A 15,698-nucleotide genomic window follows, 5' to 3' on the forward strand; every position below is an offset into this window, starting at 1 on the left:
CACAAAAACAGCTGCAGACATGTACACACTCACACACACACCCCGCGTGTTAGGGGGAGTCCCATATTGGTTGGGACGAGAAAGAATTTACCCGATGCTACCCAGCATGTCGTAAGAGGCGACTAAGGGTTCTGTTTCTCCTTTTACCCTTGTTAAATGTTTCTTGTATAGAATATAGTCAATGTTTGTAAAGATTTTAGTCAAGCAGTATGTAAGAAATGTTAAGTCCTTTGTACTGGAAACTTGCATTCTCCCAGTAAGGTCATATATTGTACTACGTTGCAAGCCCCTGGAGCAATTTTTTGATTAGTGCTTTTGTGAACAAGAAACAATTAACAAGTGGCTCTATCCCATCTCCCCCCTTTCCCCTATCCCATCTCCCCCCTTTCCCCGTCGCCATATAACCTTGAATGGTTGAAAACGACGTTAAACACCAAATAAAGAAAGAAAGAAACACACACACACACACACACACACACACACACACATGCATGCATTCACTTTCTCCTCGGACACACACACACACACATGCATTCACTCTTTCTCCTCGGACATACACACACACATGCATTCACTCTTTCTCAGACATACACACACACATGCATTCACTCTTTCTCAGACATACACACACACATGCATTCACTCTTTCTCCTCGGACATACACACACACATGCATGCACACACACACATTTCAGTCGACGGCGAAAACAGCAAACCGGAATAACATACATGTGACTAATTTTCAAAAGTGTAAACACTATCAAGCCATTTTGGGAACAGACTCTCACACGGGTTTTGACCACAGTTTTCTCAGTGGAATGGCCTGTTTAAATGTAGCACCACAGCTTGAGTAGTGTCTTTCTCAGCTCTAACTCCTCAACAAACGTTGATATCAATGTCAAAATCAGTGCACTGATAGTCTCATAGGCATACATTTCACATCACCAAATTGAACACATTGGCAACGACTTGTCACGTGTATCACAAGTCGGTGTATTTATCGGCACGTCCGAAAGCTTTGTCCTTGGGATATTTCTTGGCGTTGTGCTGCATCTTGGCAAGCACAGCGCTGGGAAGGTCGACGTGACATTTGTTGGCCAAGTCGACCAGGTAGAGAAGAACATCACTCATCTCCTGGCCCAGGTGATCTTTCTCTTTGGCTGTCAACTCTGGAAAAACAAGACGGGAAAATGCTTATGTTATGTCCTCTTTGGACTCCACATGAAAACAGCAAGTCTGAATGAAAAAGACATGTGTACACATGTAATACCTTTCAAAAAACCAATCATCATTTAGATTGTAAAGAATAAAGAATCAATGCTTTCATGTTGGTTGAAGTTAATGCCACATGAAGCACACACACAAACTGGCATTCTCTCACCACACACACAAACTGGCATTCTCTCACTACATACACAAACTGGCATTCTCTCACCACACACACAAACTGGCATTCTCTCACTACAAAGGGAAGTAAGCGCTCTAAATGCATACGACATGTGAAATATATCTTTAAAAGGTGCTCTGCCTCATTAGTTTTAGATTCTCTCACAACAGTAAGGCTGGTTTGGAAGGGGGGGGGGGGGGGGGGAAGGGGGCTCAAATGCATGCACAAATAAAAAAATAATACAAAGTCTACATACTGTACATATAAACAAAAAAACAAAAAATGTAAGAAATAGACACACACCTGGCACACCTTCCGTAACTTCACCTTTCCACTGGCTGAAATACACAAGGAAACGTAAGATGTAGATCTTGAAAACCCCACACTGCTGTGTAAGTGTAAATGCAAAATTGAAATACAAAGATCAACACAAAGCTTTAATAATTCTGAAACACAGGATTTCTTTTGTTGTTGCTGTTGAAGTTATCTCCCTTTTATTGCTGGCTTGAATTACTACAATTAGATCAGTGCTGACTTATTTGCAAAGGATACGCCTCATTGGGTAGTAGTAATGGTGGCAGGGAAAGCTACAGAACCTTCTTCACAAAGCTTGATTTCTATCTAGATAAAACTGACAAACATTTTTAGAAAAACTATAAATGAAAGCAGGGACCTATATTTATATAAATAGATGATGAAAGTTATGTCGAAATGAGACTGAGGAAAACTGCTCTTGGTGCATTTGTAAACTAAACCCCCAACTTGTATTTGATGACGCAGTGAAAAGATGGCTCACAAGATTTCAGCCAGCTCCCCCACCTCCCCCACCATGGCCAGCAGCACGTTGCGCGGAGAATGAAACTGGTCCCAGTTCCTCTCGTCAATGAAGTGAACCTGCTTCGCTCTCCTGTCAATCAAGACACCAAACACTAATTAACATCTGCCTGATTGCCAAAAAATTGGTGAAGATACTAGCAGACCACACACTAACTACCCCCCACACACACACACACACACACACACACACGAACACCCAAAGAGACCTCAAGAAAACAAACTCAGCTCTATTCCTGAGATACAGAGGGACGTAAGCTCAATTTTCACATGCACAACGTACAATGCTTCCAAAGTGGGACTGAAGTGCAACCTTTTCCTCAGTATATCTGCATAACTGCAAGTGTGTTAGGCCAAAAACAAAAACAAAGTGTGGTTACGGTAACATAGCCAAAAAAAATAGGGTAGGTAGGTAGGCAATCACTTTTTTTTTTTTTAACTTTTTTTTCTAATGTGTACAAATTAAACCTACTTGACAGGGAAATAAGTGTGCGACACGGGCGCTTTCGCTTTCATTGCGTTTTTTGCACTCGTTTTTTTTTTTTTTTTTTTTTTTTTTGACAAATGTAATAAAAAGTTATAGGATCGGCCCCTAAAAATAGGGTAGGTCGGGTTACCGTAACCACACCTTTTTTTTTTTTTAGGCCTTACCCTTATTCATGTACACTTACTTTGACCATAGATATATATAGACTTATATATATATATGCTTTGACTTCAAGTCATTCAGCTTGCAGGGTCAAGGTAGATATATATCTCAACGTCTTACATCAGGAATTATCAGACCAAATATGACAAGAAGAGCAAACGCTCGATCGAGTCACTTTCGCAGTTCTGAATATTATATGAGGCATCAGATGGACAGGAAGAAATTGCTATTCACAACACAATGAGTCACGTTCACATAAAATTTGAGCCCGGTCACTTTTATAGTTTCCGAGAAAAGCCCAACGTTAAGTTGTGTGTTGCCGAACAGAAAAGGCTAGTTATCTCCCTTGTTTTTCTGATAACGTTCGTAAAAGGCTACAGATGTAAATACTTTGATGTAAAGAATAATCCTACAAAGTTTCAATCACATCCGATGAACTTTGTCAAAGATATAAAATGTCTAATTTTTCCTTTGACGCTGACCTGTGACCTTGAAAAAGGTCAAAGGTCAACGAAACCATCGTTAAAGTGTAGAGGTCATTGGAGGTCACGACTAAACAAAATATGAGCCCGATCGCTTTGATAGTTTCCGAGAAAAGTCCAACGTTAAGGTGGTGTCTACGGACGGCCGGCCGGCCGGACGGCCGGCCGGCCGGCCGGACAGACTAACACTGACCGATTACATAGTCACTTTTTCTCAAGTGACTCAAAAACTGGTAACCCAGTTTTTCACCCTCCTAAGAGTCCTATTCCTCTTTGGTGCATTTTAAGTTTTCAAACAATTATAGTTAAGACATTTTCAATTTCAATCCAGTCTGTGTGTGTGTGTGCGCGCGCGCGAGTGTCTGCCTACCGGGAAACATTTCATATTCATGATCAATCATTTCACAAGACTGAATGTGCAAACGTACAGTTGCTCAAATGTAAGTCCCTCAGTGAATTTAAACGCCGATTTCTCTGAGTTATTGGTGGAATTCTCTTCCACTCTTGCCGATTTTGCTGGTGGGGTTTCCTTATCTGCCATAATATTACAGTGGCTGTAGAGTATATTAGCACTGACTGTACGCGCTAAGTCTCTTGATCATCTGTAGCAGACGCACGTTTAAGGTTGGCGCGCGCGCGCAGTGCTCGATATTTTGCTTCCGGTGTCATGGATTATCCAAAATTTAGAATCACATACACACAAGAAAATTATCTTCGTTTTGACAGAAGTCAGCAGGAAGACGTGTACAATTGTGTGCAAATGTTTCCAAAAACAAAATGAGATACGATTCCAGGATTATATTGATATGTTTTTAAACAAAAACAAAAATTGTTCCGTGGAAAACAGGTTTCATGCTTTGAAATTGGGAAAGGTCAAAACATTGTTGACGATTTCCTTCAAGCAAAGTCCAAATACTGTCCCATTGTTCCATATTTTCTCACAAGAAATCTTCGAGTTATGGGTTTTCTTGGACATCACTGAGGTCTCCGTTGTGTCAAGGTTGTAACCAATCGACAGACGTTGAAAAAAATGGGTTTCACGAGTTTGTTTTCATTGACACGCTGTTTGCAGCAGACAACCTCGACCATGAAATGCGCATGGGTTGTTGCGACTCTCGTGCTGATATCAGCTTGCACTGTCGAGTATGTATCTTTAGCTTCCTGAGAAATGTCATCCACTCTCTTCTCTTGTTTTATATCTTTATCTCGCATATATATGAAAAAGTCGCAGCTCTTGTACAGTTGTGGTTATGACGGTCTTCTTCATTTACCAAAAAAACACGTTTTCAATGTGTGGGTACGTGGTGTTTCACTGTTTGTGTGTGTGTGTCAACATCTGTGTGTGTGGGGGTATATAATAGAGTTTGCAAACAACAGACCTCAATATTTTCAATGTTAATTTTATGCTTTCAGGTCGAGAATTTGTACTCGGATGACGCTGGAGCAGGTAGTAAAGTCACAACCATACATGGACCAGTGTATTGGAACGTACGAGGCAAGATGTGGCTGGTTCTCTGTCAAAATGTGCACTTTTAATGAGTAAGTTTATGTGTTGTTTATGTGCTGTGTGTGTGTGTGTGTGTGTGTGTGTGTGTGTGACTGTGAGAGAGAGAGAGAAAGAGAGGGTTTATGGGTGATGAAGTGTGTGTACTCAACCGCTACCACAACACGTCAAGTGTGAGCCGGATGATCGACCAACTGGGCTGGCCGTCTCTCGAGCAGCGTAGAAGAACCACGCGCCTGGGGGTCCTCTACAAGATCCATCATGGACTAATTCAGTGCCCAGTCATCAGGAGCAAGCTAGTCCCACCCCCATCACGACAGCGCCGTTCCCATGATCAGCAGTTCTGCCTCATAAATACCAGAACTCAATACAGATCTGAGGGCTCATTTCTACCGAGAACTGTGAGGGACTGGAACCGCCTTCCCTTTTTGGCATTTGGGGGGGAAAAAAATCTTGTCTTTTTTGGCAAAATAACGTAAAAATATGGTTTTTTGGAGAGAAAAAAAATCCCAACCTACCGACCCTATTTTTTGGGCCTATGTTACCGTAAACAGACCTTTACAAGGCCTCATCTGCTAGATGACCGTGTTTTCTCGGACATTTCTTTATAATGTTACTAAGATTAATGCACCTCCTTTGTAAGACTCCCTCTCTTTTTAAAAATTAAATTGATCAGATTTTAGGAGGCCTTGAAACAGAGATACCAGTGTACCATATAGCAGCTCACTGATCGAACCCTGTCTGGGTTTTTTCGTTTTTTTTTAAATTAAAAAAAAGAAGTTTTAGGTAAAATTTTTAAGCGCATAGTGCTTTTAATTATGCGCTATAGAAATCTCCTTAATAAATAAAATAAATAAAATGAAGATCCAGCCATGTAAGATTCATTGACACAAGCTGTAAGCAATACTTCTCGTGTGTAAATCAATTTCCAAGTTCAGCTCTGAAAAACTGATAAAATGTTTTAAATTTTGTCTTTGTTTGAATTTGGCAAAACATATCCTCGTTTTTAAACATGTTCTATTCTCATGTTTTTATTTTGCTGTGTGCAGAAGTGTCCCCTGTGTGAAGGAGATGAACAGAACGGTGACCATTTACAGGGTTGTGGAGGACTGCTGCCCTGGTTACCATAGAAACAACGACGGAAAATGCATCAGTAAGTGTATTGCTCTTGATGAGTTGAGATACTAATTAATGACTAAAAGCTACACTGAGTAATTGTGCACATCTGTGTGTGTATAATCGTATAACCATTGGAGTGAACTATTGAAAGAACACACACATGCAGGCATATACATATGTCTCGACATGTATTTCTCTCTCTCTCGACTGTACACAGAGATAAGAACAGCCTCGCTTTCACCTAGATCCTGCCTAAAAACAATGTTCAGACCTCATGTTCAGACTCGGCGTAATAATACCGAAAGGACTACTTTTTAGCGGTCAAGTTCAGTCGTCCGCATACTCAAAAGTGAAAAAAAGATTAAACGTTTTGCTACAGTATCGGAGGATGAACTGTCGAAGAAGAAAAAGAATCTCGTACCAACCACTACGCAGAAGACCATCCGAGTTGTCCAGAAGAAGTTCTGAAACACGTCACGTTCCAAATCAAAAGACGACATTCTATTCTCTTACGTCACTATTCTTGGTTTACGGTACCATTCGGCGGCTTTGCTACGAGTATGCCATAGTCTTGGTTGGCCGAGACCTTGAGGTGGAATGCGAGTGATTAGGTTTGTTGATTTTGCTCGGAGAAGTGGTCCGTGTTCAAGCAAGTTTCTTTCTTCTTTGAAAACAAAAACCCTAAGACCAGTGAATGTCGAGATATATATGTTTGGATCTGTGATCCAAACATGGCTTTTGGTCAATCTCGATGGCAGTTTATTCCACTCGCCCTATGGGCTTGTACTTTGTGGAATAAACTTCCATCTCGATTGACCAAAAGCCATGTTTGGATCACAGATCCAATTAACGTATAGTGTTTGCAAGTGTGCGCACACCTACACATGAATTACTCACACACATACGAGAAAGGGAAAGCGTCTTTGCATACTACAGTCAAACCTGTCTGACCACCACCCAAGGGACTGAACAAAAGGGGAGGTAATAGACAGGTGGTAGCCATGGAAAGGTCAATTATACAGATAAAATGTCATCTTGGATATTTAGGGGGGGGGGGGGGCTGGCTGGCTGGCTTGTTGGTTGTGGTGGGAAGGTGGTTGTTGTGGAGAGGTTGCCAGGGCTTATTTGACCCATGTGACCATCATACTCTTGTTCACGACACTTATCTCCCTTTCAGTCCCCTGCTATCTGCATGTGAGCTTTGTGGTCTGTGTTGAAGAGCAAGCTTCAAATTGAACAACTTGTACCTTAAATTCTTGCCATGGCTGCTTGACTAGGCGATGCCGAAACAGCGAAGAAGTCTCAAGCGGCGGAAAAGACATCACAGGGGGGTCTAGATCCCTCTGACACAGGCAAGCAAGACGTGGCCACTGAGGCTTATGACCGGGTGCAAGGTATTGGCTGTACATGTAGTGACTACCGTACTGCTGTTGTACATGCCACACTGTAGCGGGTTTTGTTATGCTTTGTAACCACTTTTTTGGTTTTTTTTTGGCACTTTTTGTGTTTTTTGTTACACCACTTTCAGCTGTATGTGTGCATTGGGATTTGTTAGAGTTCTGCCCAAGACTAATCACCAGGTTTTGTTTGTGTGGTTGATGTTGTGTGTTGTGTTGGTGCTACATTCAGAGGTGCCAAACGTCCCGTTTTTGACATCATTTTAAGGTTGCAAACAAAGTATTGAATTCTGAATCTGAGTAACCGAAATACAATTCAGCTCATCAAAACATTTGACTGTTATTATTCCTGAGAAAGCAAGCATGTGGGCTGTTTGTTGAGTGAAGATTATTTCACGTGTAATCATCAGATAGTCAACATGCATACTTCTAATGTGCTGCCCAAGGCTTCAGAAAAGCTGCTTGACTGTCGTTAGGCTAAAACAGGAGAGCAACACAAGAACTAGAGGAAATTGTTTGTAGAATATCATTTAACAATTAGCAACATGGATTTGGTTTTTGGGCGGGGATGTAGCTCAGTTGGTAGCGCGCTGGATTTGTATCCAGTTGGCCGCTGTCAGCGTGAGTTCGTCCCCACGTTCGGCGAGAGATTTATTTCTCAGAGTCAACTTTGTGTGCAGACTCTCCTTGGTGTCCGAACACCCCCCGTGTGTACACGCAAGCACAAGACCAAGTGCGCACGAAAAAGATCCTGTAATCCATGTCAGAGTTCGGTGGGTTATAGAAACACGAAAATACTCAGCATGCTGCCTCCGAAAACGGCGTATGGCTGCCTAAATGGCGGGGTAAAAAACGGTCATACACGTAAAATTCCATTCGTGCAAAAAACACGAGTGTACTTGGGAGTTTCAGCCCACAAACGCAGAAGAAGAAGAAGATTTGGTTTTTTCTGCGATTGTTTCTACACATTTTGAAAATACAGAGTGTTGACCCAGAATACTGAGAGGTTGTTCAAGTGATATTGATCGAGATCGGAGATGAGAGGTTTGGAGTTGGTACCTCTGATCGTTGTGTGTGTCAGTGGAGTTGGTACCTCTGATCGTTGTGTGTGTCAGTGAGTGTTGTTACATGTACCTGCATGGACCAGTAGTATATATTCATTGATCAGTCTGACAGCTTTGGGCGGTGATCAGCAGAAACTGGAGGTTTCACTGTATTGAGCTTAGCATGGGGCTGACATGCGACTTGGAGGTTTGTGTGTTCGACTTAAAAACTAGTTCTTTGTTAGTCAGAATTTTCCTCCCACAATCCAAGAGTCAGATCTCTGCAGAAACTGACCCCGTCTTTCTATGTCGATGGTGCATCTCTTCAGATTCCAGAACAAGGGACCGGTGGCTTGTTTGAACAGCATGCTGTACATGTGCACTGTGTGTATGTGCGTGAATATGAGGGGTTTTAAGCATTCATGTTGTACAGCAGTCGTCTTGACAAGCTGTTTTATGTTTTGGATATTTTCCTGTGCATGGTTGGTCCTTAAGTGTTTTCTGGGTCGACGTCGTTGCATCTGTTCAAATTCCAGAACAACTGTGTGTATGTGCGTGTACATGTGGGGGGGGGGGGGGGGGGATACAAATTCATGTTGTACATATTGTTTCTGGAATTCTTCTCTGATTTTGCCAGTCATCAAAGCTGTTTTATGTTTTATGTTTTATGTTTTGGATCTTTTCCTAGATCCTGTGCATGTTTGGTCTCAGTCTTTCTGTGTCGACGTTGCAATTGTTCATCTACAGGCATGGGAATTTTCCGCCGAAAGGCAAATTTCCGCCAAATTTTTTTTGTTCCGCCAAAAAAGGAAAAGTGTCCGCCGAAAAAATAAATGGGGGAGGCAAAAATGATTCTAAAAACTGAATATAATGGCAAACTTGGAGCTAAGATGACACCAAATTACACCAGTTGGGTTCTTTGGAGAAAAAAAAATTCCGCCCAAAATGCCCCCAAATTGAGCAGGGCTAGGAGCTACGCGCCGTCGACTTTGCAATTACTTACAAATGTTCAGCATTTTTTACTTTTTTCAATTCCCAGGCCTGCATCTAGTCTTCATTCTCGTAATACTAATACTGTCAACTGTTTTTGTTGTTGTTTTTGTCTGTTTGTTTGTCTGTTTGTAGAAAGTTAGTTGGCCAATTTAAGTCTTATAGCCTCTATACTTAGATTGAAATGTGTACATGTGACATTCGCATTGGTTTTTATTGAATTGCCTTTTTTAAGAATGAAAAGACTAACCAGCTTTTTTTTTATATCGTAGTCATCGCTGAAGCCTCTGGTCTTTTCATTAATTGTTTTCAAAAAGGTTTTGATTTGAGCGAGGCAGTGACTGGGATTGTGGTTGTGGTTTTATCTTGCTTTTGTAGTACAGTGGAACCCCCCTTTTAAGACCTCCAAAAATCTGAGAAAACAAGGTCTTAAAAAGGAGGGAGTCTTAAATTGGGGGGTCTTAAATTGGGGGGTCTTAAATTGGGGGGTTCCACTGTATCCAAATTGTCTTCACATGCATCAACGCTTTATTTTGAGACTCACTGCAAATTGCACCAGACGTTTTTATTTTAGCTTGTCTTGTAGCTAGATCAGTAGATGTTTTTGTGTGTGTTTTGTTTCAGGTTGCTTGTTTACTTGTTTTTATGTTTTTGTTTTTATGTTTTATCGTTCTGTGTGTTTATGTTTTATCGTTCTGTGTTTTAAAAAGTACTAACAAATAAGAAGTTGGTGTTGGAATTGGCTTTTTGATTAACGCATGCATGACATTAACTTTTTTGGAAACGTAACATAATTTGTTGCGTGTGTATCTTTTGCTTCGCTGATTGGCTAACAATGGAGCGTTTTTGGGCCGGGTGTTTTTTTTTGGGGGGGGTTTGCTTTACTTAATTATATGCATACTTTTTTTAAAAATGTACTAATGATAACATCAGTGATAACTAAGAGACATTATTTTTGTTGATAGATGTAACAGACTAACTGTTTGTAGCCAATGATTGTTAAGAGTAATTGCCTTTCTTTTAAACTGAATGTAAGTTTAATTCTTCCCTGAGTGTGAGCTCAGAACTACTGTTTTCTGTTTGTTCATTGCTTGCTGTTAAAGATTACAGTGTAGTTACTGTATTGCATGACAAACATTATGGATGTTAAGGTTTGTTTGTTTGTTTGTATGTTAATTTGTTGAGGTAAGGCACGTGAAGGTATTTTTAGGTAGGCACTGCAGGTAACAATTAACGCATGAGTCTGATTTGAAACAGTTCTTGCTCTGTCAATTAAATGACATCATGATGTTTTCCTCATTTTTATTCAACGGCTTCCCAGGCCACAGGCGCCTATCTCAGACCTGGATTTTCTGTCGATCCTCATGTGTCCATATTTCCCTAGTAAATTTCAGACTGTGAATTGCCGCGCTGGGGCAGGTCACTTTTGCTGTATTGATGTATGAGCATAAGATTAAGACTAAGAGGAACATTATTCTATAAACTCTGTTTGGATGGTTTCCCAATGTTGGCCTCTTATGTGTTTGTAGAAAAACCAACCATGGATTTCTCACTCCTATGTAAACGTTACCTTCAGGTCTAGCAACATGAGAAAAGGAGAAAATTAGCAAACAAAATAGCTACAGGTCTGGCTTTAACCTAGTACCCATGATATTCTGATCTCAGTCAAACAAAATAGCTACAGGTCTGGCTTTAACCTAGTAACCATGATACTCTGATCTCAGTCAAACAAAATAGCTACAGGTCTGGCTTTAACCTAGTAACCATGATATTCTGATCTCAGTCAAACAAAATAGCTACAGGTCTGGCTTTAACCTAGTACCCATGATATTCTGATCTCAGTCAAACAAAATAGCTACAGGTCTGTCTTTAACCTAGTACCCATGATATTCTGATCTCAGTCAAACGAAATATAAGCTACAGGTCTGGCTTTAACCTAGTACCCATGATATTCTGATCTCAGTCAAACAAAATAGCTACAGGTCTGTCTTTAACCTAGTACCCATGATATTCTGATCTCAGTCAAACCAAATAACTACAGGTCTGGCTTTAACCTAGTACCCATGATATTCTGATCTCAGTCAAACAAAATAGCTACAGGTCTGGCTTTAACCTAGTAACCATGATACTCTGATCTCAGTCAAACAAAATAGCTACAGGTCTGGCTTTAACCTAGTAACCATGATATTCTGATCTCAGTCAAACAAAATAGCTACAGGTCTGGCTTTAACCTAGTACCCATGATATTCTGATCTCAGTCAAACAAAATAGCTACAGGTCTGACTTTAACCTAGTAACCATGATATTCTGATCTCAGTCAAACAAAATAGCTACAGGTCTGGCTTTAACCTAGTACCCATGATATTCTGATCTCAGTCAAACAAAATAGCTACAGGTCTGTCTTTAACCTAGTACCCATGATATTCTGATCTCAGTCAAACAAAATAGCTACAGGTCTGGCTTTAACCTAGTACCCATGATATTCTGATCTCAGTCAAACAAAATAGCTACAGGTCTGTCTTTAACCTAGTACCCATGATATTCTGATCTCAGTCAAACAAAATAGCTACAGGTCTGGCTTTAACCTAGTAACCATGATACTCTGATCTCAGTCAAACAAAATAGCTACAGGTCTGGCTTTAACCTAGTAACCATGATACTCTGATCTCAGTCAAACAAAATAGCTACAGGTCTGGCTTTAACCTAGTAACCATGATATTCTGATCTCAGTCAAACAAAATAGCTACAGGTCTGTCTTTAACCTAGTACCCATGATATTCTGATCTCAGTCAAACGAAATAGCTACAGGTCTGGCTTTAACCTAGTACCCATGATATTCTGATCTCAGTCAAACAAAATAGCTACAGGTCTGGCTTTAACCTAGTACCCATGATATTCTGATCTCAGTCAAACAAAATAGCTACAGGTCTGGCTTTAACCTAGTACCCATGATATTCTGATCTCAGTCAAACAAAATAGCTACAGGTCTGGCTTTAACCTAGTACCCATGATATTCTGAGCTGGATGGGCACAGTCCTTCCCATGTAAACATTTGACTCGCCATCTTCAATCCGGTCAGGCTTTGACCTGGGATAAGACCTTCCCTCCACCTTGCATTTGTAGCAAAAGTCAACCGCTTCAGTGCTCTGCGTGCCCAGGGAGACATTTTTGATGGATACATTTTGCAGATCAGCACTAGTGATTTTTTAGGAAATTCATCAAAAAGTGCACAACAACACACAGAAATCTGCACTCAATTAAAAAGGGGCAAACTTGTTTCAAAGGACTTGGAAAAAAGTTGTACACATTTGAAAAGCAGCATTAAACAGAAGAACAAAAGGATTTTGGTGGTGGAAGTCCCCCAAAGAGAGTATTGGGCCAATACTGATTTGTTTATCTTGTCTTTGTTTGTCGGTTTGTTTGTGTCCTCAGAGCAAAATCAGTTTTCAGGGGTCATTCTGGTATGCCATCGGGTAAAGGCTACAACTTTGTCATGATGATTGAATTGATCAAAACAAGAAGAGAACACAACGGTAACCAGGCCTGGTACATTATTAATCAATATTTTGACAGCTTGTCGCTGCCTTCTTCAGGATGGTAAAAATTCATTGCATTTATCTTGCGCTCACCAGTACTGAGGGTTTGAAACATTCCTAGGCCTGATGTACTGCACATAGTTGTCCTGAAGTCTTATGTCTTTGTACTCGTGATGTTTCAGTGGATGAAGGTTTCAAACCAGCCAGGAGCAGAAGTGATGATGAAGATGATGACGATGGTCTGTTCCTGGGTGCATCCCCTGGCGTGTACGCTGGAATTATCTGCGGCATTTTGTTCGTTGCCTGCATCGCTCTTCTCGTCGCCGTGCACTATCGCAAAAGGTACACTTTTATTTTGAAAGAATGAAATCAACATTTCTGAATTTTAAAAAAAAATGGAGAAATGATTTCTAATAAGCCGTTGGTGACTTTCTTTGAGGCTTGTGACGTCAGAGGCCGACTTAGTCTCCTGGTTAGGTGGCTGGATGAGAAGACAAAAGTGTGTGCGTTTAGCCGTAAAAGGATTCTAAGTAGAATAGATCGATACATAAATATTAGCGCACGGCAACATTTGCGCGGAGAACCGGCGTTTCCATCTGAGTGATCGACAAGAAGAAGAAGAAGATTTGTCTTTTTGACCAAAATATTTCATTTAATGCAGTGCTTATGAGTAATAGTTCAATTTTGTTGTCGCTGTTTTGCAGACCAGTGGCTGTCTAGATCGGTGTAAAATGCCATGCATATAGTTTGGTCAAGTGAGTATATTGAATGAACAAGTGACTAATTTACCTTCAGTTTGATTAACCTTATTTTTGAAGGTTTTTTCTGTCACCCTGCGCAGGCGTCTGCGGGCGGACAAGCAGAAGATCCTGAGTGGCGAGCAAGACAGCGCACAGAAACAACAGATGATCCCCATGGTCAAGACAGACACTCAGCCTGTCAGCACTTGAAACCTGGCAGCTTGGTCCCCTCCCCCCCCCCCCCCCCCCCCCCCCCTGAACAGCCCACCAGCACACAAACATCACAGAAGATTCCCATGGTGAAACCAGTCAGCCTAGGCCTGTCAACATGTGAAACCTTACAGCTCGGTCTCCCCCTCCCCCCCCCCCCCCCCCCTCCCTCCTTTTCCCATTCCCTCTCCCCCCACACAGCCAATAGCACACACATGACAGATGATTTTCCAAACATACAATTCCTATGGTGAAAATTACAGACAGTGAGCCAGTCAACGCTTAAAACCTGGCAGCTCGGTTCCCTCCCTCCCCCCCCCCCTCCCCCTCCACAGCCCACCGGCACAGAAATATTACAGATGATTCCTATGGTGAAACCAGTCATCCAGTTCACACATGAAACCTGGCAGCTTGGTTCCCCCGCCCTGGGGACCACAATTGATTTTCCAGGGTCAAAACATTTAGTCAGCTTGTCCACATGTCAACAGAATACTGCACACAAACAACAAAGGATTTCCAGTCTGTCAACGCATCAAACTTCTCAGCTCGGTCTTGCTGTCATTTGTCATGCCCCACCTTCTTTTCCTTCTCTCTCTTCTGTGTTTGTCTCCCTTTAATTATTGTTGTGTCTGTATCACTGTACCTCTTGTCAGTGTGGCAATGCCTCCTCTCGCTTCACCCTCACCTCTTTTCCTGGCCAACAGCCTGAGTTAGGGATCGCTCAATGGGGAAAATCATCACAGTGTATCTACCATGCAACAACTCCCCCCCCCCATCTGTTGTTGTTCTTCTTCTTTCCGGTAATGCCCACAATCTTGAGGATGATCATTCTGGCATGAAAAGGGGGATGTTATAGAATCCATTTGCGTGCTCTGGTTGTTGTCATTGTCGTTGTCATTTTCATTGTCCGTTAAACATTGCGTGCTCCGGTCGTTGTCATTGTCATTTTCATTGTCCGTTAAACATTGCGTGCTTTGGTCATTGTCGTTGTCATTTTCATTGTCCGTTAAACATTGCGTGCTCCGGTCGTTGTCATTTTCATTGTCCGTTAAACATTGCGTGCTCTGGTCATTGTCATTTTCATTGTCCGTTAAACATTGCCAAAAGTCCGAATCCGTAAGGGCCCAGTTTTGTCAGGAACTGAACTTAATTTGCGGAGGCTTGTGACACAAAAGCGTCAACCGTTGCTGCCTCTACAGTTTGACAGGGAAGGTGGTTCCAGTCCCTAACAGTCAGTGGTATCCGCAATGTCAGGCCCCTCTGACTGGAGGACACCTCCCATGACACATTCTGTCCCTGTCTGTTATATTCACCAGAATATACCCGTCATGACAGGCCACCTGCAATGTAGGGACACTGGTAGTCACAAGGGGGTCCTTTCATCACAGGTACCACTGTATTGTCTTTACCAAGGGACTGGTCCCATTTAGGGGTGTCCTTTCATCACAGGTACCACTGTATTGTCTTTACCAAGGGACTGGTCCCATTTAGGGGTGTCCTTTCATCACAGGTACCACGGTATTGTCTTTACCAAGGGACTGGTCCCAGTTAGGGGTGTCCTTTCAGCCCATGTGCCGTTGGACATCAAATGTGTATGAAGTCATGAGGATTAGTGTGATTGGTTGCACACATAGAAAGATTATACACAAAGATATGTTCAGGTGTTGCTTTGGTGGCGTTATCTGTTGGGCGTACAAACAGAAAGATTGTACAGAAATATATGTTCAGGTGTTGCTTTGGTGGCGTTATCTGTTGGGCGTACAAACAGAAAGATTGTACACAAAGATATGTTCAGGCATTGCTTTGG

General features: G+C 41.7%; 2 protein-coding genes across 4 annotated transcripts; one reads left to right on the forward strand and one right to left on the reverse strand.

Annotated features, from left to right (window-relative positions):
• Positions 1 to 434: 434 nt before the first annotated feature.
• On the reverse strand, positions 435 to 3,976 carry LOC138976830 (dCTP pyrophosphatase 1-like). The gene is made up of 4 exons (XM_070349727.1): positions 3,781 to 3,976; positions 2,184 to 2,294; positions 1,691 to 1,725; positions 435 to 1,169 (listed from the first exon to the last, which is right to left on the reverse strand). The coding sequence occupies exons 1-4, from the start codon at positions 3,891 to 3,893 to the stop codon at positions 982 to 984; spliced, it is 447 nt and encodes a 148-aa protein (XP_070205828.1). The 5' UTR covers positions 3,894 to 3,976; the 3' UTR covers positions 435 to 981.
• A 256-nt stretch (positions 3,977 to 4,232) lies between these two features.
• Positions 4,233 to 13,931, forward strand: LOC138977508 (uncharacterized). 3 transcript variants are annotated; one of them, XM_070350356.1, is made up of 6 exons: positions 4,233 to 4,495; positions 4,766 to 4,891; positions 5,906 to 6,009; positions 7,253 to 7,369; positions 13,124 to 13,283; positions 13,783 to 13,931. In XM_070350356.1, the coding sequence occupies exons 1-6, from the start codon at positions 4,383 to 4,385 to the stop codon at positions 13,889 to 13,891; spliced, it is 729 nt and encodes a 242-aa protein (XP_070206457.1). In that variant the 5' UTR covers positions 4,233 to 4,382; the 3' UTR covers positions 13,892 to 13,931. The 3 variants fall into 3 exon arrangements, with proteins under 3 accessions (XP_070206457.1, XP_070206458.1, XP_070206459.1); XM_070350357.1 differs by having other exon boundaries at positions 7,253 to 7,327; XM_070350358.1 differs by lacking the exon at positions 7,253 to 7,369.
• The last annotated feature ends 1,767 nt before the right edge of the window (positions 13,932 to 15,698 follow it).

The sequence above is a fragment of the Littorina saxatilis genome, linkage group LG9 (assembly GCF_037325665.1).
Source record: "Littorina saxatilis isolate snail1 linkage group LG9, US_GU_Lsax_2.0, whole genome shotgun sequence".
Taxonomy (NCBI): Eukaryota; Metazoa; Mollusca; class Gastropoda; order Littorinimorpha; family Littorinidae; genus Littorina; species Littorina saxatilis.